The 24,143-nt window shown below is 27.7% G+C and overlaps 2 protein-coding genes across 2 annotated transcripts; both read right to left on the bottom strand.

Moving 5' to 3' along the window:
- Positions 1 to 589: 589 nt before the first annotated feature.
- dbx2 (developing brain homeobox 2) lies at positions 590 to 10,321 on the bottom strand. The gene is made up of 4 exons (XM_051099296.1): positions 10,109 to 10,321; positions 7,772 to 7,846; positions 3,163 to 3,347; positions 590 to 3,054 (listed from the first exon to the last, which is right to left on the bottom strand). The coding sequence occupies exons 1-4, from the start codon at positions 10,314 to 10,316 to the stop codon at positions 2,857 to 2,859; spliced, it is 666 nt and encodes a 221-aa protein (XP_050955253.1). The 5' UTR covers positions 10,317 to 10,321; the 3' UTR covers positions 590 to 2,856.
- Positions 10,322 to 19,955: 9,634 nt separating this feature from the next.
- On the bottom strand, positions 19,956 to 22,323 carry szl (sizzled). The gene is made up of 4 exons (XM_051099297.1): positions 22,046 to 22,323; positions 21,791 to 21,960; positions 20,365 to 20,457; positions 19,956 to 20,266 (listed from the first exon to the last, which is right to left on the bottom strand). Exons 1-4 carry the CDS (start codon positions 22,321 to 22,323, stop codon positions 19,956 to 19,958), a joined length of 852 nt encoding a protein of 283 aa, XP_050955254.1.
- Positions 22,324 to 24,143: the final 1,820 nt, after the last annotated feature.

Below are 24,143 nucleotides of genomic sequence, written 5' to 3'. Positions count from 1 at the left end.
GTGACTCGCTTGAACTGAATGATCGAAGTCACGAGTTTGAGTTTGAATCAATCGGAGCGGTTCCAGCGTAAATGACTCACTCAATTAAATCGGTTTGTCTGTTCTTTAGCTTTGCATGCTTTTAGCCATGTCACAGTCAGTAATACTACTGGTTTAGCTCGCTAGTTTGATGAGATTAACTTAAATAAGCTAAAAAGGTATGATGTTTGCAAATAAAATATCAATATTTCCATTCTGAAGACTGTTTAGTCAATGGAAAAAAAGAGCAAAAGGAAGAAACAGATGAACACCAGACAAGTGAACTGTTGAGTTGATTCACTGAGAATGATTCAGTTGTGTGGTGTGTTCTGTATCTGTACTAACACTGATCAGTTCACCTTGTTTGTGTTATGTGGAGTTTGTGTTCACCGGCACCTTAAGTGCTTCATCTATTTATGTGTCTGAAATGAGTTGTCAAGTGTTGTTCTGTGAAAGTGTGTCAAACTGTTGCTTCAGTTAGAGTTTTGCATGAAGGGATAAACGTCAAAATCAAACCAAAGCAAAATAAATAGTTTCATCTCATTTTATTTAATAAGTAATGTTTCTCATCTAAACGTAATTCAAAATTTATAATGTACACTTTATGCAAGATTAAAAATAAAAGCAGACGTAATTGAGCTTGTTATGATGATGAGTTATGCATCTTATAAAGAGCTTAATGACCATAATTGCAGTGGTAACGAGAATTCAGATCATCTAATTACACATGCATTTGCAACAATAAAGAGCTGTAGTATTATGCACATTCATCAAATTGAGGCATATTTTACAGCTTTTGCACCAGTGAAATTTCATGACTTGTTCAGGTGAAATATTTTAAGCTTTTACAATTATTTATTGTGCTCGCACTTACAAAGCACGACTTCTAGCCAATAAAATATTGAATATAAGTAAGAATGACAATGAATATGACATGAATATTCACTATAAACATTTTAGTAACGCTTTATAATAAGGTCCCATTTGTTAAAATTAATGAATGCATTAGCTAACATTAACTAGCAATGAGGAATACATTTGCTACAGTATTTTTAATCTTTGCTAATTTTAGTTCATTGTTAGTAATTGTGATTTAGTATCTCATAATTTAGGCTTTTTTGAGTTTCTAATTCAGAATTATGACTTAGTATAAACTTTTTCATGCTGATTTTGTTTTTCTCATAATTATGATTTGTATTTAAAAGTTAGACTGTTTTATTTAAAAATTATGACTTATCTCAATTTTGTCATATTGAATCATAATTATCTTATATATAATTTATAGAATATATATAATTTAGAGTTTTAATTTCAGAATTATAATTTAGCATCTCATAATTTAGACTTATCTCACATTAGACTTATCACACTTTTGTCTCAATTATGACTTATCTCACAATTTTGGCTTTTTAAATTATAATTATGACTTAGTATATACTTTTTGACTTCATGTCTTATTTTTTATCTCATAATTATGACTTTTATTTTGTAATTATGATCAAATTCTTTACTTTTGTCATAATTATGATTCAGTATTTCATAATTTAGACCTTTAATTTCATAATTATGATGTAGTATCTCGTAATTTAGACTTGGCTCATAATTCTCACTTATTATCTCACAATTTTGACATTTTAATTCACAATTATGACTTAGTATATCCCTTTTCTTTCTTTTTTTACCTTTTTTAAGTCATAATTTTGATTTATTTCAGAATTATGACTTGGTATCTCATAATTTAGACTTTTAATTTCATAATTATGATTTAGTATCTCATAGTTATCACTTATCTCACAATTTTGCCTTTTTAATACACAATTATGACTTAGTATATCCTTTTTTTTACTTTTTTAAGTCATAATTTTGTTTTTATTTCATAATTATGACTTAGTATCTCATAATTATTACTTATCTCACAATTTTGACATTTTAATTCACAATTATGACTTAGTATATACTTTTGACTTTGTTATAATTTTGTTTTCATCTCATGATTATGACTTAGTATCTTATAATTTAGACTTTATTTCATAATTATGACTTCGTATCTCATAATTATCACTTATGATCTCACAATTTTGACATTTTAATTCACAATTATGACAATTTTATCCTTTTTTGATATTTTATGTCAGAATTTTGTTTTTATCTCATAATTATGACTCAGTATCTCATAATTTAGACTTTTTATTTCATAATTATGCATTAGTATCTTATATTTGTATTTTAATTTATGACTTATTTGTTATAATTTCAACTTTTTATCTTATAATTATGACTTAGTATCTCATAAGTTAGACTTATTTCATAATTATGACTCATATTTTTGTACTTTTGCCATAATTGTTTGTTTTATTCAAATTTCAGCATTTTATCTCATAATTATGACGTAGTATCTACTTTTTTGCTTTTTATTTCATAATTATGACTTGGTGTCTCATAAGTTAGACTTATTTCATAATTATGATAATTATATTTTCTAAGTTTTTGTCATAATTTCAGCTTTTCATCTAATAATTATCACTTAGTGTCTCCTATTTTTAACTTTGTAATAATTCTAACTTTGTATCTCATAATTTAGACTTTTTATTTCATAATTATGACCTAGTGATTTGTAATGTTGAAATGAACATTAACTACGTACTGATTGTGATTGTTAGTTCATGTTATCTAATGTTAACAAATGGAACCTTACTGTAAAGTTGACTTTTCCATCATATTTTAAGACATTTCCAGGCTTTTAAATCACAACTGTAAAACTCCCACGTGTTTCCAGGTTTTCAGCAGAAATATTTTCCATCTGTTTATCATCAAGAGTCTGTTCTCTCCTCCTCTGTGTCATCTCATCTCAGTGTTTGCGCTGTGCACCGGTGAGTGTGTGTGAGTGTGTTTGGTCTGCGCTGACGAGTGTGTTTGGTCCGCCGGTTCAGACGGGCTCCAGAGCATCAGTCGCTCCATCGGCGGTCGTGTGTACGTGCTCTCCTTCTCTCTGGAGTTCCTCCACTTCATCCTGCGGTTCTGAAACCAGATCTTCACCTGCGGGACACATGAACTGGATTCAGCAAACTGGATCGACTTACAAAGTGTGAAAACTGTTTTCAACAGGTTGTTCAAAAGGTTGTGCATGTGTTTCTGTGGTCTGACCTGTGTCTCTTTCAGACAGAGGTCGGTGGCCAGTCTGTTGCGGTCGGTCTTGCTGATGTATTTCTGTTTTCTGAAGGTTCTCTCCAGTTCTCGTCTCTGTTCCTCGGAAAACACGGCCCGTCGTAGGATTCCCGGCCGCGACCTGGAGTTCAGAGCTGGACTCCACAGCACAGACCCGACGCCCTCTACAGGACACAAACATCACGATGTGAGGATAAAGAGGCATTTATTTGTTTTATTTTTCAATATGGAATGCAGAGAATTTAGCCTATTTAATGGTAATTAATTCTATTTTATTTCTAGGAAATGTATAGGATTTGTATATGTTCAAGAAAGGGAAACATTTTTGTTTTTTGTTAGTTTGCTGGGGTGTTTGTATTTATTTATTTATTTATTTAGACAGAGTTATTTATCTTAAGGGAATGAAAATATTTCTTAAAAAAAATTAAACATGATCTCTGTAATAATACGGTTAATTTGGTTGTTAGTTTGTTGGGGTGTTTGATTTTATGTATTTATTTTTATATGTTTTATAAAGAATTTATAGGACTTAGCTCTTCTAAGGGTATTTTTATTTTGTTTTATTTTATTTATATGAAATATATAGGATTTATCCTAAGGGTATAAATATATATTCAAAAAAAATATTTATTTGTATATTTTTAATAGGAAATTGAATTTTATTTTAGTTATATTAAATGTATAGGATTTATCCTAAGGGTATAAATATATATTCAAAAAGGGGAGAAAATTAATTAGTTGTATATTTTTAATAGGAAATTGTATTTAATTTAATTTCATTTTATTATTTTATTTATATGAAATGTATAGGATTTATCCTAAGGGTATAAATATATAGTCAAAAAAAGGAGAAAAAAAATTATTTGTATATTTTTAATAAGAAATTGTATTTAATTTAATTTAATTTAATTTATATTAAATGTATAGGATTTATCCTAAGGGTATAAATATATATTCAAAAAAAAGGTAAAAAAAAATTTTTTTTGATAGGAAATTTTATTTTATCTTATTTTATTTTATTTTTTGGCAATATAAGATTTATCCTAAGGGTACAAAATATATCCAAAAACAGTGAAACATGACTACAGTGTAATAATGTTTTTGGTTGATGAGGTTTTTGTATTTATTTATTTACTTATTTTTAATAGGGAATATTTGCTGAGGGTATAAAATATGTCCATTTGTTTAATTTACGTGATTATTTAAGTGTGTTACACTGCAATTTTGCTATACTTTTCAGGATAAAAAGCTCACCAAGCTTGCATTTATTTGATCCAAAATACAGCAAAATATATATATTTATTTTACTATTTAAAATAACAGTTTTCAATTTGAATATATTTTAAAATGTAATTTATTGCTGTGATTTCAAAGCTGAATTTTTGCATCATTACAGCGGAGTAGAATTTTTTCAGGTTTCGTTAATGAATAGAAAGTTCAGAAGAACCGCATTTATCTAAAATAAAAATCTTTTGTAACATTATAAATGTCTTTATCATCATTTAAAGCATCTTGCTAAGTAAAAGTATTAATTTCTATCATTTGTTTTCCAAAAAATTATACTGACTCCAAGCTTTTGAACAATATAGTGTATAATGTTACAAAAGCTTTTGTAATTTTAATAAATGCTGATCTCTGGATCTTTCTATTCATCAAAGAATCCTGAAAAAATGTACTCGACTGTTTTAAATATTGATGATAATAATAATATTTTCATGATTTCTGAAGGATCATGTGACACTGAAGACTGGAGTAATGATGCTGAAAATCCAGCTTTGATCACAGAAATAAATTATATTTTAACATAGATTTAAATAGAAAGCAGTTATTTTAAATAGTAAAAATATTTTGCAATATTACAGCTTTTGTTGTATTTTGGATCAAATAAATGCAGGCTTGGTGAGCAGAAGAGAGCTCTTGACTGGTAGTGTAACAAGCAACAGTTTGCATGTTTGCATTAGAAAACTCACTGAACATTTAAAACAAAATACATGAATTAATAAAAGTCTCAGGTGAAAATCAGCGATGCCTTTTTAGTGTGTTCGACAAATCGGCCACCGTCAGCGGCGTGAGTAAGCAGGTTAGTCATGCTCTCTGCTCTCCATTGAGTCTAAATAGTTTCCACTTAAACGCCCTATTAAAGGGTCAGCTGACCCTCCGCCCCGCCCACACACCCGCGGCCCTGCTTCTCCCGCAACAAATGATGCGTTTGACATTCCGCCGCATTATCTTCTGCTCTCAGTGTTTCCTTTCAAAAGATGGACGCGTCTCATTCTCTCAACAGGGAGATGAGCTGGAAAAAAGTCTATAAAAGTCATTTCTATTGAGGGCGTCATGTCTACGGGGGCCTGAAGCGGACAGAATGGACGGACGGGGAGGGGAGGCCGGCTTTTAGAGCTCCGCTTTTCATTAGCGAGAACAAAAAGGCCGGAGAAGCGATTCCGCCCTCCGCTGTGCAGGAATGCGGGTCATTGTGCGGTCCGGGCTGATCCCAGACCCGCGCGCGGCGCGTTCCCGATTTAAATCCGCGCTGCAGCCGATCCCGGGTCAGGCGCAGTGGAAAATGGCGGCGGGGTCGCCTGTGTGCGGTCGCGCTGAATGCGTCGATTGGTCACGGGGCAGCGGGGTCCGCGCGCGCGCGAAGAGCGCTGTGGGAAAGTGTCAAACCACTAAACTGTTTTCAGGGAGGCCTTTAAAAACCTCGAATCTGACAGATCCGGATTTGCAGGGGTTTTGGCACTTGGCGAGAGCTGAAGCCCAAGTGGAAGAGATTCGGTAGGGCGATAAAGACATCGTTGAATTCGCTACGTTCGTACGTTGTATTCACGCTCGTAATAATGTACGTTGAGGTCGTTTATTTAAACATGGATATATATTTTTTTTTCTGGAAATAAAGCCATTTTTAATCAATTAAGAAAGAGATATGACATACAATGAACAAAAAATTTAGAAATAAAATATGAATATTTTCATGTATACATATTTCACGTTGTTATATAACAGAGAATGTATATCTAAATAAAATATACATTTTCCTTTATGTATAAATACTTCATATATATATATATATATATATATATATATATTTTATGTAAGTTATGACAAAATGAAAGAGAAAAAAATATTTTTATGTATAAACAAACATTTTACATATACATATAAAATATGTATAACATTTTCTTTATACACATTTTATCATGTTTATTTGCCAAGTGTTGTGGTAATATATATAAATATTTATACATTTTAAGTATAAAAATTGTATAAAACAAAAGTAAGATTACAATGGAAATTAAGATTTTTTTATATATAAAAATCTATGTATTTTTCCTATGTATAAATATTTTACATATAAAGGTTGTTTGCAAAATAAATAAATATTTTTAATTTTTATATATAAATACAAAAGGTTCTTTTATGTGTAAGTAGGTTATATATATATACATACATACAATGAAAATTAAGATTTTTTAGATATAAAAATATATGTAAATATTTCTTTCATGTATAAATATTTTATATATAAAGGTTGTTATATATATAAAATAAAAACATATTTTTATGTATAAATAAAATAAAAAGTTCTTATGTGTAAGTAGTTTCTATTGTTATATATATATATATATATATATATATATGAGATTATGACATGAAGAAATGTTTTTAGTGTATGCAAGAAATTTGTTGTGTTTTTTTAGGATAAATATTTTAATTACAAAAATTAAATATTTCTGTATTCATTTTATGTACAAATATTTTATATGAAAGAAAGATTAGAACAAAAGTACATTTTTATGATTAAAAGTTTGTATAAAATTTTGTTTACATATATGTATACTGTATAATGTGTATATTTATTATGTATATATAAATACACAAACACAATATATTTTTAAAAGTATTTATCTGTATATATTTTTATTTATATAATTAGTATTATATATAAATATATTTAATATATAAACAACATATTTTTCTTAAATATATCCATGCATGTGTGTGTATTTATACATACATAATAAATATACACAGTACACATACATGTATTGTGTAAACAAATATATAATGATTATGATTTATTAAATGTAAGTAAATAAGTGATATTGCTCATGTGGCATTGTACAGATTTCAAAAAAGCATTTCTTTAAAAATGTTATGCTGGTAATACCATTAATAATAATAATAAGTAATAGTTTTATTAAATTGCATTCAAATTACATTATTATTATTATTATTATTATAGTGTTGCTATGTTGTTGCTTGGGTGTTCTGAGTTTTTGCTAGTGTGTTGCTTATGTACTTGGTTGTTCTTGGTTGCTACGGTGTTACTATGTGCTGTGTACTTACTAAAGAGTGATCTATTACTAAATTAAAAAAAAGTAGAGCTTTTGTCTGGATGTTGTCCATCAGGGTGACACTGAATGAGCATCTTTTAGCACCAAATTCATCTAACCTCTGCAGGGAACCGGAGGAGTAGTTGTGTGTGTGTGTTCATGAATACCAGTGAAAGTTAGAGGTAATTAGCTATGGCCATTATGCACAAAATGAGCGATTTGTAGAAGTGTGTGTGTGTGTGTGTGTGTCTTACTAGGGAACAGAGGAGCAGACGACATCACAGGTCCAGATCCAGAGCAGCAGGGCAGAGAAACACCCGCCATAATAACTGGAGCGACAGACAAACGGATGAGTGCAAACGTTTTATCAGCTCAAACATCGTGTTAAAAAGATATGCATGACCAGTTTAACATTTGGGCACATTTGACTGAGTTTTGTAGATCTATACATTTCCTGACAAAGCTGAAATTTATTTAACATTCAAATGATACCATGAGCACATCAAATGAAAATATTTAATAATGAAAATATGTATCCAAATGTTTGATTGGTACTGTGCAACATGTGTTCATGTAATTGCATTCTGAAAAGTAGCTAAACAACAAGTCAGCATGTAAATAATTCATATTTATGCATGTCTAACTATATCTATATATGTTAAAAGCTATTAATTTTAACAATGCTGAGCTCACAAACCATAAAAATATGAGGGTAAATGTGTTGTAGAGAATAAAATTAATCAGAATAATCTGAACGAGTAGTTAAAAACATTGCATCAATTTAAGCTGCATTGAACAATATTTTTATAAATCTGCCATGCTAAAATTTTCATTAAAGCTTTAATATACTTTAAAATATTATTAAACTATATTGTAAGATATTTTAGTATATTCATCTAAATTGAGAGACTACATGTAATATTTATTTATATTAATAAATTATACGTTAGTATATATAAACCCTAAAATCCTTATTCCTAATCATTTTTTAAACAAGTATTTAATAAGATAAAACATAATGGTGCATTTAAAAAAAAAAAAAAAATTAAACCCTCAAACTTAAAAATAATAATAATAATATAACATAATATAATTACCCACGTCCTATATTTGAGGGGAAAATAAATAAATAAATAAATAAATATTTTTCTTTTTAATGTATTAATCTAAAATCTTGTACACTTCTTTTTAACTTTCAATACTGTTTGTAAATGTTACCCTATAATCTGAAGAAATAAATAAGAAACAATATGTAGCATTAAGTCTTTTCCCTTAAAAATTAAGCCCTAATTTAATTTTTGTAAAAGGTGAAAAATAATGATATATTATTTAAACTGTATTTAAAAATTAATTGCTGTACTTTCTACATGCTATATTACATTTTTTTTTAAATCATTTTATTTTAAATCATTTTACACAGCAAAAAATAATATTACAGCATTACTATAATGTGAAAAAAAAATACTATAATGTGAAAAAAAGTATATTAAAATGTAAATGTAATGCTGTTTGTCATGCCTTTGATTTATGGGAAATTACATACAAAAATCATTGTATTTTAAATAATTTTGCAGTATAAATGATGGTTTAATATTGAGAATTACACCCCAAAAAAACACACAAAAACTTTTTTTTTTTTTTTTTGTTTGCAAAATAGGGTAAAAAATGAAAAAACTCTAAGATATTTTAGTATATTCATCTAAATTGAGAGACTACATGTAATATTTAAACATGTAACTTTATATAAATTATATATTAGTATATATAAACCCTAAAATTCCTAATCCTAATCTTTTTATTTATTTTATTTTATTTTTTATTTTTTTATTTAACAATATAATACATAATGGTGCATTTAAATGTAAAAAAAAAAAAAAAAAAAAAAAAAAAACAGATTGTTTCAATTAAATAAACCCTCAAATTAAATATATATATATATATATATATATATATATATATATGTAATATAACATAACATAATATAAATGACTCAGATCCTGTATTTGAGGGGAAAATAATAAATAAATAAATAAATAAATATTTAAGAAATGTAATAAATGTATTACTCTAAAATCTTGTGTAAATCAGTGAAAAATGTAACTTCGTATTAACTTTTAATACTGTTTGTAAATGTAGATTTATTTTCACCAGGATATTGAAAATCTGAACTGAACAAAGCTTTTAGTTTAATAAAAAATCATTGAATTGAACATGTTATAAGTTTATAAAACTGCTGGAAAGTTCAAGTCGAGCGTTGAGTGTCTGATCAGGATTGTAATGAGATATTCGCTGTTATCCTCATAATTAATTATAACTAAAACAATAAAAACATTTAGGTTGCTTGAAATAAAATACCAAAATAAAAATTACGCTTAATTTATTTTATCTAGTTGCTAAAGCAACATTTCTCACTGAAATAAGAAATTAATAAACAAAAAACATAAAAAAAATACTAAAACATGAACTAAAATTAAAATAAAAACAGAAAAAAGTCCTAAAAACTCTAATAAAATACACCAAAATATTAAGCAGGTGAAATGCATCTCTAATCCCGTTTTCCCTCGTTTTGTCAGTTTCTCAGGTGGACTTACCTGACGGCGGCTGAACTCGTTCCCCGTCCTTCGTTGGCGTCCCGTCCTGAGAAACGCACCTGCCCTTCACCATGAGCCCCAGCGGCCCGTAAACCAAAGCCGGGAAGCATCTCTTGGGCGGGACACCTGGCGCAGGTGAACGCAGCAGGTTGTCTATGAGAAAACACTTCCCAGAATTCCCAAACCCCGGATGAGGAAGCCCAGCCATGTCGTTCAGGTACCTCGTCCGTTTTAAGACATCGTCCTCCGTTCTAGAGCGCTCAGAAGAGTTTCTCCCTCTCGCGTGTGAGAGTTAACTTCATTAAAAAGCACAAAGAAAACAATGCGCCGCTCGGACCGCGCGCTGCGATTGGCCGAGGCGCGGCGCTCTGATAAGACTGGCTCTTTCTGTGGGACGGAAGGTGGAACCCCTTCATTCATTATGTCAAAGTTCCCATTAAATGATAGACATTGGAGACAATGGACTCCCGGCCAAAGTTTAACTTGCACACCAAACAGAGCCCGGCGGCAGTAAATAGTAATATCTTTTTTCAGCGCCGTCCATTGAGGAGGCCATTGAGAGACGGCCTGGAAAAGTATCTGTGCCTCAGTCTATCAATGTGGACTATATTTCTTTACTTTATTGTTGTCCGTCCTCACAGCTGTGGACAATGAGAGCTTGTTTGCAATCAACAAGTGCTAGTTTACAATAATTTATGCATGTGTGAAACTCACAGAAACCTTTAAAGAACACGTCTTACACGTTTCTGGCCTAAAAAATCAGAAGAAATAAATAAAAAACAATAATCAGCATGAAGCCTAATTTTAGTATCATTAAGCTCATTGCTCTACTTTAATAAAAAATGTAAAAATAATGACATACTATTTAAACTGTATTTAAAAATCGCTGTACTGCCTTCGTGCTAAATTACATTTGTAAAAAATATTTGCATTTTAAGTGATTTTATGCAGCAAAAAATAGTATTACGGTATTGTAAATCTAAGTTTTGGAAATTAAAAAAAAATATGCACAAATGTCAAGCTTCATTTTCTTGATGCAAAATATTATTATTATATTTTTTTTACTTTAGAGAATCTAATTTTAGCATAATTAGGATTATTTTCTTTAAAATTAAGCATTTTATCCTAATAAAAAATAATGTGAAAAAATAGGGATATATAGATTTTAAAATGTAAATGTAATGCTGTTTGTCATGTTGTTAATTTATGGTAAATTACATTTAGAAATAATTGTATTTTTAATAATTTTACGGTATAAATGATGGTCTAATGAGTATTGAGAATTTTAAAAAACTTTTTTAAATTTTTATTTTAATGCAAAATAGGGTAAAACATGAAAAAGTTTCATTTTAGCATCACTATGATTAATCTCATTAGTATTAACATAATTAAATATTTAAATTATATTTAAAATGTAAATGTAATGCTGTTTGTCATATTTGTTGTACTGCTATTTAAAAATCATTTTATTTTTAATAATTTGACAGTACAAATGATGGTATTATAATAATGAAATTCTAGTTTTAAGAATTACAAATATATTTTATTTTATTTTACTTTATTTTAGGGTAAACAATGATTCAGATATCTATTGCAAATTAAAATAGCACTTAATTTTTAAGTTTAATTTAGCATCACTATGGTTATTTTCTTAAAAATAAATCTCATTAGTAATACCATAATGTCAAAAAAAAAATTATATATTTTTAAAATTATATTTAAAATGTAAATGTAATTCTGTTTGTTGTATTTGCTATACTGCTTTTTTAAAATAATATTATTTTTATTTAAATAATTTTTAATTATTTTACAGTACAAATGATGGTATTAAAAGAATGAAAATCAAATTAGTATTAAGAATTTTATTTTATTTTATTTTATTTTATTTTATTTTATTTTATTTTATTTTATTTTATTTTATTTTATTTTATTTTATTTTATTTTAGGGTAAACAATGATTCAGATGTCTATTCCAGATTAAAATACCACTTAAAATGTGTTTTTTCTGTTTAATTTTAGCATTACTATGATTTTTTTTTTCTTAAAAATAAATCTCATTACCATAATGTCAAAAAATTATTTTATTTTATTTTATTTTATTCCAAATTAAAATAGCACTTAAAATTTGTTTTTTTTTTGTTTTTTTCTGTTGCAAAGCATGAATATTATGAAATACAAAACCGCTTTTGTTCTTCATTTGCTGTCAAAAATTCATGAACTTTATTTTACATTTACCACGTACGACTGCAAACTTGTTAGCAATTATCTGAGGAGCGTTTCCCATCATGCTTGTCAAATGTGACGGCTTGTTTTCAGCGTCGTGTCAGAGAGATGTTGTAATGAGGTTGTGCGTTGTGAGTGTTCCTGTCTCTCTTTCATCAAAATCACAAACAAAAGCATTTATTTGCTGCTCTGATATCCCTCTCTCCCGAGAGATGAAGTCATAAAGAGATGCTATTTGTGTCTCCTATGGAATGCACCGGTTTTTCTTTACAGAATGTTTTCCATGCTTTAATACAGTATTTATAAATTTAACTCTATAATGCTTTCAAAATCTGTACATTTTTTATAATTGTTTTGATAAAACAGTCATAACTTAATATTTTTCCACTAAAACCATATTTGTATCTGAACAGCAACTTCAACATTTTGAATGTTACCGTGTTATTACGGCATTTACACCTTTTCTATTAATTTAAAAATTGATAAATTCTTTAAAATTTCAAATTACACATGAACCACAGCAAAAAAACTATGATGCAAAATGTATACGTATATTTTTTCAGTACATCATTGTATTATTATTTTTATTATTATTATTTTAGGGTAAAAGATGAAAAGATCAAATCTAATTTTAGCATAATTAGGATTATTTTCTTTAAAATTAAGCGTTTTACCCTAATTAAAAAAAAAAGACAATGTCTTAAGCCTTTCCAGAATGTGAAAAAAATAATATTTAAAAAAAATAAGGATATTTAAAATGTAAATGTAATGCTGTTTGTCATGCCGTTCGTTTATGTTAAATTACTTTTAAAAGTAATTGTATTTTAAATAATTTTACAGTATAAATGATGGTCTAACGAGTTGAGAATTAAAAAAATATTGAGAATTAAAAAAAAACAAGCTAAAAAAGCTAAAGTTTAATTTTAGCATCACTATGATTATTTTCTTAAAAATAAATCATTAATATTACTATAATTTCAAAACATAATTATATATATTTTAAATTATATTTAAAATGTAAATGAAATGTTGTTTGCTGTATTTGCTGTACTGCTTTTTAAAAATCAATTTATTTATATTTAAATAATTTTAATAATTTTACAGTACAAATGATGATATTATAATAATGAAAGTCTAATATTATATATATATATATATATATATATATATATATTATGGTAAACAATGATTCAGATATCTATTCCAAATTAAAATAGCACCTTTTTTTCTGTTGCAAGTTTAATTTTAGCATCACTATTGTTATTTTCTTAAAAATAAATCTCATTAGTGTTACTATAATGTCAAAACATAGTTATATATTTAAAAAAAATATATTTAAAATGTCAATGAATGCTGTACTGCTTTTTTAAAATTCATTTTTATTTTTATTTAAATAATTTTTAATAATTTTGCAGTACAGATGATGGTGTTATAATATTGAAAATCTAATTAGAATTAAAAATTACAAATATATTTTTATTTTATTTTATTTTATTTTAGGTAAACAATTATTCAGATATCTATTCCAAATTAAAATAGCACATAAAAATGTTTATTTTTATTTAAATATTTTGTAATAATTTTACATCGTATGAAATATAAAAAGCAAGTATTAACCCTATTGGAGTGAATTGAATTGAATTAAATTCCTTTGAATTTATAACTCATGACAGCTCAAAAACAGCCCAAAATGTATAAAAGCGGCACATTTATTTCTAACACAACAACATAAATATTAGTCTGAAAAGTTTTCAACTGTTTTAAATGCATAAACTTTCCGTTTCAGATGAACAAAGTGATGATTTTTCACACTGCATTGATTCATCGATACATATTCATGTTTTTCAACACAATTCAGTCCCAAAAGTGTGTGAGATATGGAGAAAAGGATAAAAATATTTCACAAGAGGTGTTAGACTGTCATAGATAATAACAAAAAGTATTTTTGCCAACTAATGGGACTCCATACATACCCGGGTCAAAAATGACCCGAATATTAAAATGGTTATATGTCATAAAAAATAAATGCAGAAAATCCGAAAAAAATAAATGATGTGTGTTGGAAGGTTTTTAATGCATTTGCAAAGTTTCATTGCCTTACTAAAAACGTTGCATTTTTTTAGAAATTCTTACATATCCCTTCCTAAATGTGCAGGAAAACTGTCTGTAAATGTGTGTTCAGTCTCCGTCAGAGCAGACGTGTGCTGCGTCCAGATCTGCTGGCCGTAAACAGGCATGTCCCAGCGCAGGGGGGATCCGGGCCAGTCTTTTGGGGGAAACATCACCTCATGCTGGGCATGCTAATCGCCGCAGACAGCCGCTCTCTTTGTCCCCTCGACACAGAGCCAAAGGGCACATGTAATCAAATTTGCAGTTTTATTGGCCTCGCTGGTAGCGGGCAGGCCGTCGGCCGATGAATATGTAATGTGTGTTAACCGTCGGCCGAGAGGAAGCCGCTCGGGTTATAGATCAACAAATGAACTTGTGACTAATCAGACGAACAACAAACAGTTAGCGGTGTGTGACAGACAAACTTTAAACTCAGTCCAGATCTAGACTACACTGGTGAAATCATCCTAATATTAAGACCAAGGTGATGCAGTTGAGGTTTAACTATGTTTATTAAAGAAATTAACACATACAATTACAAAACAAGAGCCTTGAAAACTCAGAGATGTTTATTGATGAAGCATCTTACATTTTTTTCAGAAGTAAATGAAAATTGCAAATGATATAATTGTTACATTTTAAGATACACAGGATAAATTGATTAAAAATACACAGGAAAATCGTGAATCTTTCTCTTGAGAATTACATATTATTTATAATTGTTTTAATATTTAAATAAAATATATTTAGAAAAATTATATTTATATATTTTGGACAGTGAGATGATATAAAAACAAGTAAAATACACAAAAAAAAGTAAAATAAATGTTTACATGTGTGTTTAATATATGCAATAATTTTATTTCTTTTTTTTATATATCTTTTGTGAGGAGGTGAGAAACTTGTTTACGTATGTTATATTTATATGTTAAAATGTGCATAAACATCCCAAATAAATAAAGCAAAATTATATATATATATATATATATATATATATATATATATATATATTTACTATTTTAGATATTTTACTAAATTACTAAAATAATTAATTTATATAATGTATTTATATCTTTTTCGGGAGGTAAATATGCACATATAAAATAAATAAAGCATAATTAAACATAATCGTTAAGTGAATTTTCTTTTTTTTACTATTGTTTATTACTAGTATTTTAGATATTTTACTAGATTACTAAAAATAAATAAAACGAAAGGTTTATATATAATTGATTTATATCTATTGTGGGGAAGTAAATATGCTTATATAAAATAAATAAAGCGTAACTAAACAATTGTTAATTGTAAATATTTTTTATTATTTTTTATTAGTATTTTAGATATTTAACTAGATTACTAAAATAAGCAAAATAAACAGTTTATATATAATTTATTTATATCTTTTGTGTGGAAGTCAATATGCATATATAAAATAAATTAAGCATAATTAAACAGTTATAATTTTATTTACTGTTTTTATTAGTATTTTATATGTTTCACTAGATTATTAAAATAAATGGTTTATATATAATTTATATATTTTGTGGGGAAATATGCATATATAAAATAAATTAAGCATAATTAAACATAATTGTAATTTTTTATTGTTATTTATTAGTATTTTATATGTTTTACTAAATTACTAAAATAAATGGTTTATATATAATTTATATATTTTTGGGGGAATATGCATATTTAAAATAAATTAAGCATAATTAAACATAATTGTAATTTTTTTTACAGTTTTTATTAGTATTTTATATGTTTTACTAGATTATTAAAATAAATTATGTATATATATATATATATATATATAGTTTTGTGCTTTTAAATGATTAGTTTATATATGCATAAACATTTATTTTAGTTATGTTAGTAATCTCTCACCCCGTCTGCACTCTTCTAGTCGGCGTGGTTTTCCCAAACAGGCAGAATTAGTCCTTTATGAAGTGGAGTCACTAAAACGTTAGTTCATGTGAACCCATTTGAAGCTTTTATGCCTTTTAAAGGACAAGTGAAAAAAATTAGAGCCCTCATTGAGAGTGTATAAAGAGTCGGGCGCAGTGCTGTCGTTGTGAGACCAGCTGTGAAAGGTCTCTCTCGTCTTTCACTCCACGACCTCTTGAAAACGGCCGTCTCTCAATGGTTCCTGTCCTCTTGGCTCTTCACACGCTGAATGGAGGGCCAGGCTCTGAATCAAAGAGCACAATGCGCGCAGACCCGGGGCCGAAGCGCGGCCCCTAATGCATCTGTGCGGCTGTAATGAGGAGAAACTCAATCGGGCCTGTTCGATTCACGCTCACGAACCATTTTGGATACTATTTTGTTTAACAAATAAAACAAAAACAAAAACAAATGAAATTGAAAAGAGGTCCAACTACACTCAAGCTCCAGTTCTGCCATATAACCTGTCAACAATTTGATGGTAAAATCAGCTTCTGTAGTTTCAAATCGTAATATAATTTAAATTACATTTTATTTTATATTTTTTTAATATTTTTGAATGGTTTCTATTATTGGGATCCATCTTTTTCTCGTGGAGAAAGTCTTTTAAAAATTACATTTTATTTTATATTTTTGTTAATGTTATTAATGTTTATATTTTTACTGATTTTAGATATGTATCTGTTTTTATTTTAGATAGTTTCTTTTATTCTTATTAATTTTTTTCATGTGGAGAAAATAATTTTGATATTTTAGATATTTTTAAAATAATATTAAGGGTTTCTTTTATTCTTATTTATTTTTTTCATGTGGAGAAAATAATTTAAAAATTATTTTATTTGATATATTTTTCAATAATTTGAGTGGTTGCTGTTATCAATATCTATTATGTTAATGAGGAGAAAATCATTAAAAAATTACATTTTGTTTTAGATATTTTTACAATAATATTAAAGGTTTCTTTTCTGCTTATATAATTTTTTCAGTTGGAGAAAATAATTTAAAAATTATTTTATTTGATATACTTTTTAAATAATTTAAATATTTTCTGTTATCGATATCTATTATATTAATGTGGAGAAAAGTATTAAAAAATTACATTTTGCTTTAGATATTTTTAAAATAATATTAAAGGTTTCTTTTATTCTTATTTATTTTTTTCATGTGGAGAAAATTATTTTTAAATTATTTTATTTGGTATTAAGGCTGTAAGTCGATAAAAATTTTAATCTAATTAATTACATGATATGTTGATTAATTAATCTAATTAATCGCAAAATAAATGTGACTGTGAACCCACAAAATATTATTTTTTGTTTTAAAAGAGAAGGTAGCAAGTAGACATTATAAAGTGTAGCTTTAGAAATAAATAAATCTGCCAGCAGGTGGCGGTAAAATATATATATATATATATATGTAAATAGTTTCTGTAATTAGTATCTATCAATTTCATAATAATATCAGTCAAGATGTTTAAAATTTCCTGCAATTTAGTCAGAACCTCTCCTTTCTTTAATATAGTTGTGACCAAATATATGCAGCCTTCAAAAATATTGTAAAAAGTAGTGTAAAATGGTGCCATTATTATTTTATTATAACATTTATTTATTTATTTATTTATTTTGCTAAGTAGCTATTAATCTAAATGTAGTTAAGGCTAAACAGACAGCATTGAGTTATTAAATGTAATATAATTGATTTGTTTATTTGTTTCTTTCAATAAAATAACTTTAAAGGTTTCTTTTATCCATATTTATCATTTTCATGTGGAGAAAATAATTTAAATTTTTTTATTTTATTTTATTTTTTTTTTTTTTTTTTCTTATTTATTTATTATTTTTTTATCTTTTATTATTTTTTTATAATGTACCGGCTAATTTTAGGCCAAATATGAGTCAAAAACACAATAATATAGTAGAAACATTTATTATTTACAGCATAAAAACAAAAAAAAAAAGACATAAAGACATAAATACACTTAATGTAATATAATTTATTTGTTTATTTCATTTTTATTTTTTATAGTTTTTAATGGTTTCTGTTAGCAGTATCTATACTTCTATCATTGTTCATGTGGAATAAATCATTTAAAATGACATTTTAGTTTTTTAAACAATTAAGTTTTATTTTTAAAATAAATTTAAATATGCATATATATATATATATATATATATATATATATATACACACACATATAAACAGACAGCATTGAGTTAATAAATGTAATATAATTTATTTGTTTATTTGTTTCTTTTAATAAAATAACGTTAATGGGGTTTTTATCCATATTTATCATTTTCATGTGGAGAAAATCATTTAAAAAATTATTTTATTTTTTATTTTTTTAAATATTCTTTTTAATGTAGCTAATTTTAGGCCAAATATGAGTCAAAAACACAATAATATAGTAGAAACATTTGTTATTTACAGCATAAAAACAAAAAAAAGACATAAAGACATAAATACACTTAATGTAATATAATTTAGTTGTTTATTTCATTTTATTTTTATAGTTTTTAATGGTTTCTATTAGCAGTATTTATAATATGTACATATATATATATATATATATATATATATATATATAAATTTTTATGATTTTCTCCACATGAACAATTATAGATACTGCTAACAGACAACCAATAAAAAAATAATAATAGTAAGGCTGAACAGACAGCACCGAGCTGTTATATGTAATATAATTCATTTGTTTATTTATTTATTTATTTTATTGGCTTCTGTTGGCAGTATCTATAATTATTCATGTGGAGAAAATCATAAAAAAAAATGTAATTTTTAAAAAAAAATGTATATGTGTGTATGTGTGTGTGTATATATATATATATATAATTTTTTTTTAAGATTTTCTTCACATGAACAATTATAGATACTGCCAACAGAAACCAATAATAATAATAATAAACTAGAAGAAACTAGAAGAAAAAAATTATATATATATATATATATACTTTTTTTCTTTTCTTTTTTGTTTTCTGTTATCAATATCTATCATGTTAATGTGGAGAAAATCATTTTAAAAAAGTACATTTATAGTTTAGATATTTTTAAAATCATTATAATTTTAATTATCATATTAAAATTAATTAATTTTATATATATATATATATATATAAAAACAATTACATTTGTTTGAGATTTTTTCAAATAATTTTAAATGTTTCTTTTATCTGTGTTTATCATTTTCATGTGGAGAAAATCATTTAAAAATTTATTTTATTTGATATATACATTTTATACATTATTTGTTTTTTTTTTATTTTTTTTATGTACCGGCTCATTTTAGGCCAAATATGAGTCAAAAACACAATAATATAGTAGAAACATTTATTATTTACAGCACAAAAACAACAAAAAACAGACATAAATACACTTACATCTGGATATCTTTCTTTACAAAGTACATCTGAATAGAAAATAATATTTTTTACAATTATTTAATCTTATATACAACAGTCGGAGTGCATCTCAAGAGCTGTGTGTGTTTATGTGTGTGTGTCAGAGGAGGAATCACATCGCTCTCATTGATGGTTATTTATGTTTTCAGAGTCGTTCAGCATTTGTGGTGTTTCCATTTGCGCGTGGCCGAGGCGATGTGCAGGTCCTTCTTGAGCCACGGGAACAGACTGGACAGCTGGATGGACCCGTTTGCACGCATGGTTCCCGTTATCAGGTAGAGCTGCGCACGCCCGGGACGAACCAAAGTGTGCGCGCACCTGAGATTGATGAGCAGCCAGCGCTGGATGAGACTGGCGGTGTCGTACGGGAGCAGCGGCCCGCGCTGGATGAACTCCACCGGGCCTTCGACCGTCAGCTCCGGCTCGGAGGACGGCAGGCGTCGCCGGGAGATCTTGGCTTTCACGGCTGTGGGGAGAAAAGACGGTGAGTTTATGTGTCCCAGAAGTCACTAAATCACATCACAAGACATTTGTGTAGACACAATAATAGGCCTAATCGCTTACCGTAGTCGTTGAGACACAGGGCGTCCAGCACGGTTTTGAGAGATGGGGCTTCTTCCACTGATGGGCAGCTTTGACACACAGGCTGAGGGAATTCTGCCAAAATGAGAATATAAATGGTTGGATCTGTGCATTTATGTTTACATTTATGCCTTTGGCATTTGCTTTTATTTAAAGAGACTTACAGTGCATTCATTTATTTATTTAATGATCATATTTGTCAATATATTGATTAAAAATTGCTGCAATTTCCTGTAATTTAGTCAAAACTACTCTCTAAATTTCAGACTACGATATGTTTTTAAATAAAAATTTAAATTGTATTTTTGTAAATACAATGTAATATGTAACGTAATATATATATAAATATATATAATATAAATGTAATATAATTTTTTTTTTTTTTTTAAATAATTTTTATTGGTTTCTGTTAGCAGTATCTATAATTGTTCATGTGGAGAAAATCTTTTAAGAATTACATTTTGTTTTAGATATTTTAAAAAGTATTTAACGATTTTTTATCAGTATTTATCATTTTCATGTGGAGAAAATCATTTAAAAATCACATTTTAATTTAGATATTTTTAAAATAATTTTATAGGTTTCTTTTATCAGTATTTACTATTTTCATGTAAAGAAAATTATTAAAAAATTATATTTTGTTTTATATATATATTAAATAATTTGAATGGTTTCTGTTATGGATATCTATTATGTTCATGTGGAGAAAATCATTTTAAAATTACATTTTAGTTCAGATGTTATTATATATATATATATATATAATTTTAAAGGTTTCTTTTTTCAATATTCATCATTTTCATGTGGAGAAAATAATTTAAAAATCACATTTTATTTTATATATATTTTAAATATTTTTAGTGGTTTCTGTTATCGATATCATGTTCATGTGGAGAAAATCTTTTAAAAATTAAATTTTAATTTAGATTTTTTTAAAATAATTTTATAGCTTTCTTTTATCTGTATCTATTTTCATGTGTAAAAACATCATTTAAAAATAATTTTATTTGATATATATTTTTTAAATAATTGTAATGGTTTCTGTTATCGATATCATGTGGAGAAAATCATTTAAAATTTACATTTTATTTTATATATATTTTAAATAATTGTAATGGTTTAATGGTTTCTTTTATCCATATAATTTTTATGTGGAGAAAATCTGTGTCTAATATCAATCAAAATTCACAGCACTGTCCTGCAATTTAGTTTTTTATTTTTGGTGACATTTTAGTAAATTAATATTTTTTAAATATTTAAATAATTCCAGAAAATGTAAACAACATTTGTTATCAATATCCTATCATTTATCTATAATTTAAAATTATTTGAAAATTTTTTAATAAATTCATTTTCTATTAAATTTTATTTTAATGTTTTTTTTCATATGAATGTTTGAGTGTCTCACCTTTAGAGAAGGCGCTGATGTGTTTGGGCAGCGGCGTCAGACACGTGTCGTCCTGCGCTGGAAACCGGTCGCAGTTCAGGGCCTCGGGCCAAGCGTGTCCGTGACAGGCCAACACTGGAGCGCAGCTCTCCTTCACGGCCATACACACGCTCCGACACGGCTGGATAAACCTGTGGACGCAACCACAAGTGAGTTTAGGCGAAAAACACAATCAGATCTCCTCAAATCCCTCATCTGAATCCTCTCTGCACGTACCTGTCCAGGCAAACGGGAGCGACGAGCGAGCAGACGAAGGCCCGGGCTTGCGGGTGGCAGCCGGTGTGAAGCAGCGTCCTCCAGTCGTCCGAACGAGGAACCGCTTCCTCCAGACTGCTGTGGCCCAGCAGGTTGGGCAAACGCATTTCCGAGTACGGCACGTCCTGGCAGACGCTCATCTGGTGCGGGACGGGGACGCAGCGTGTGGTCTGGCCCAGGTCGAAGGCCCCGGCGTGGGCTGCGAGAGCGACGAGGAGCAGAAGGCAGAACGAATGCATGATCCTGACAGAGGTGTGGAGGTGAGTGATGCAGGAGCTGAGCCGGCTCTGGCTTTATATAGAGGCGGGCAGATGTTATCAACGACACATCAGAGAGACGCAGACAGGGTGACAAGTAGGAGATAATGGGCCCCAGACACGGGGGGAGCGAGGGGGAACATTAAATAAACTATCAAAGAGCTACACACACTTAAGCTCCTGATGGCTACAAAGTCAGACTTCATTTCACACAACAATTTTAGGTGTATTTAGACATTTAGAGCATTTCACAGGATAAAACTGAACTATAAATCATAAAATCAGTCAATATGTTGGGTAATTTCTGATGCATTTTCATGCAATTTTGTCAAAAACGCTGTCTAAAATATTTGTGCAATCATTATTTTTATCGGACATTTTAGTGCATGATTCATTTATACATTCAGATCATTTTAGATGATAAAACTGAATAATAAATAGCAATGTCAATTTATATGTTGGTAAATAATAATAATATATTTGAGCAAACACTTTTTATAAACCAATCATGTACTAAAAATGTTCTATGTTCGCGTGATTAAAATGTTTATGCATTCAGATCATGTCACATGATGAAACTGAACAGTAAATAGTAAAATCAGTCAATATGTTGGGTAATTTCTGATGCATCTTCATGCAGTTTTGTCAAAAGCACTGTCTAAAATATTTGTGCAATCATTATTTTTATGTGACATTTTAGTGCATGATTCATTTATACATTTAGATAATTTTAGATGATAAAACTAAATGCTAAATAGTAAAATATTTGTGCAATCATAATTTGTATGTAACATTTTAGTGCATGATTAATTTATACATATAGATCATTTTAGATGATAAAACTGAACAATAAATAGCGGTCAATTAAAATGTTGCTGAAATTTCTTGCAATTTTGTCAAAAACACTCTTTAAATTATTTGTGCAATCATAATTTTTATGTAACATTTTTAGTGCATGATTCATTTATACATTTAGATAATTTTAGATGATAAAACTAAATGCTAAATAGTAAAATATTTGTGCAATCATAATTTGTATGTAACATTTTAGTGCATGATTAATTTATACATATAGATCATTTTAGATGATAAAACTGAACAATAAATAGCGGTCAATTAAAATGTTGCTGAAATTTCTTGCAATTTTGTCAAAAACACTCTTTAAATTATTTGTGCAATCATAATTTTTATGTAACATTTTTAGTGCATGATTAATTTATACATTCAGATCATTTTAGATGATAAAACTGAATGCTAAATAAAATATTTGTGCAAACATACTTTTTATGACATTTTTAGTCCATGGTTCATTTATACATTCAGATTATTTTACATGATGAAACTGAACTGTAAATAGTAATATCAGTCAATATGTTGGTTGATTTCTGGTGTATTTTCTTGCAATTTTGTCAAAAACACTGTTTAAAATATTTGTGCAATCATAATTTTTATGTGACATTTTAGTGCATGATTGATTTATACATTCAGATCATTTTAGATGATAAAACTGTGATATCAATCAAGATGTTGGTTGAAATCATGCACTCAGATGTCACATAAAAATTGTGATTGCACAAATATTTTAGACCACAGTTCTGACTAAACTGCAGCAAATTTCAACCAATATATTAATTGATACTCTCATTATTTTTCGGTCATTTTAATCACCTGAACGTACAAATGCATCATGTACTAAAAATGTGATAAAAGTATGTTTGTGCAAATATTTTATTATTTAGCATTCAGTTTTATAATCTGAAATGATCAGATTGTATGAATGAATCATGCACTAAAAATGTCAC

The sequence above is a fragment of the Labeo rohita genome, chromosome 25 (genome assembly GCF_022985175.1).
Source record: "Labeo rohita strain BAU-BD-2019 chromosome 25, IGBB_LRoh.1.0, whole genome shotgun sequence".
NCBI lineage: Eukaryota > Metazoa > Chordata > Actinopteri > Cypriniformes > Cyprinidae > Labeo > Labeo rohita.
Note: the sequence above shows the minus strand (reverse complement) of the source record. Positions and strands in the feature narration are given on the sequence as shown.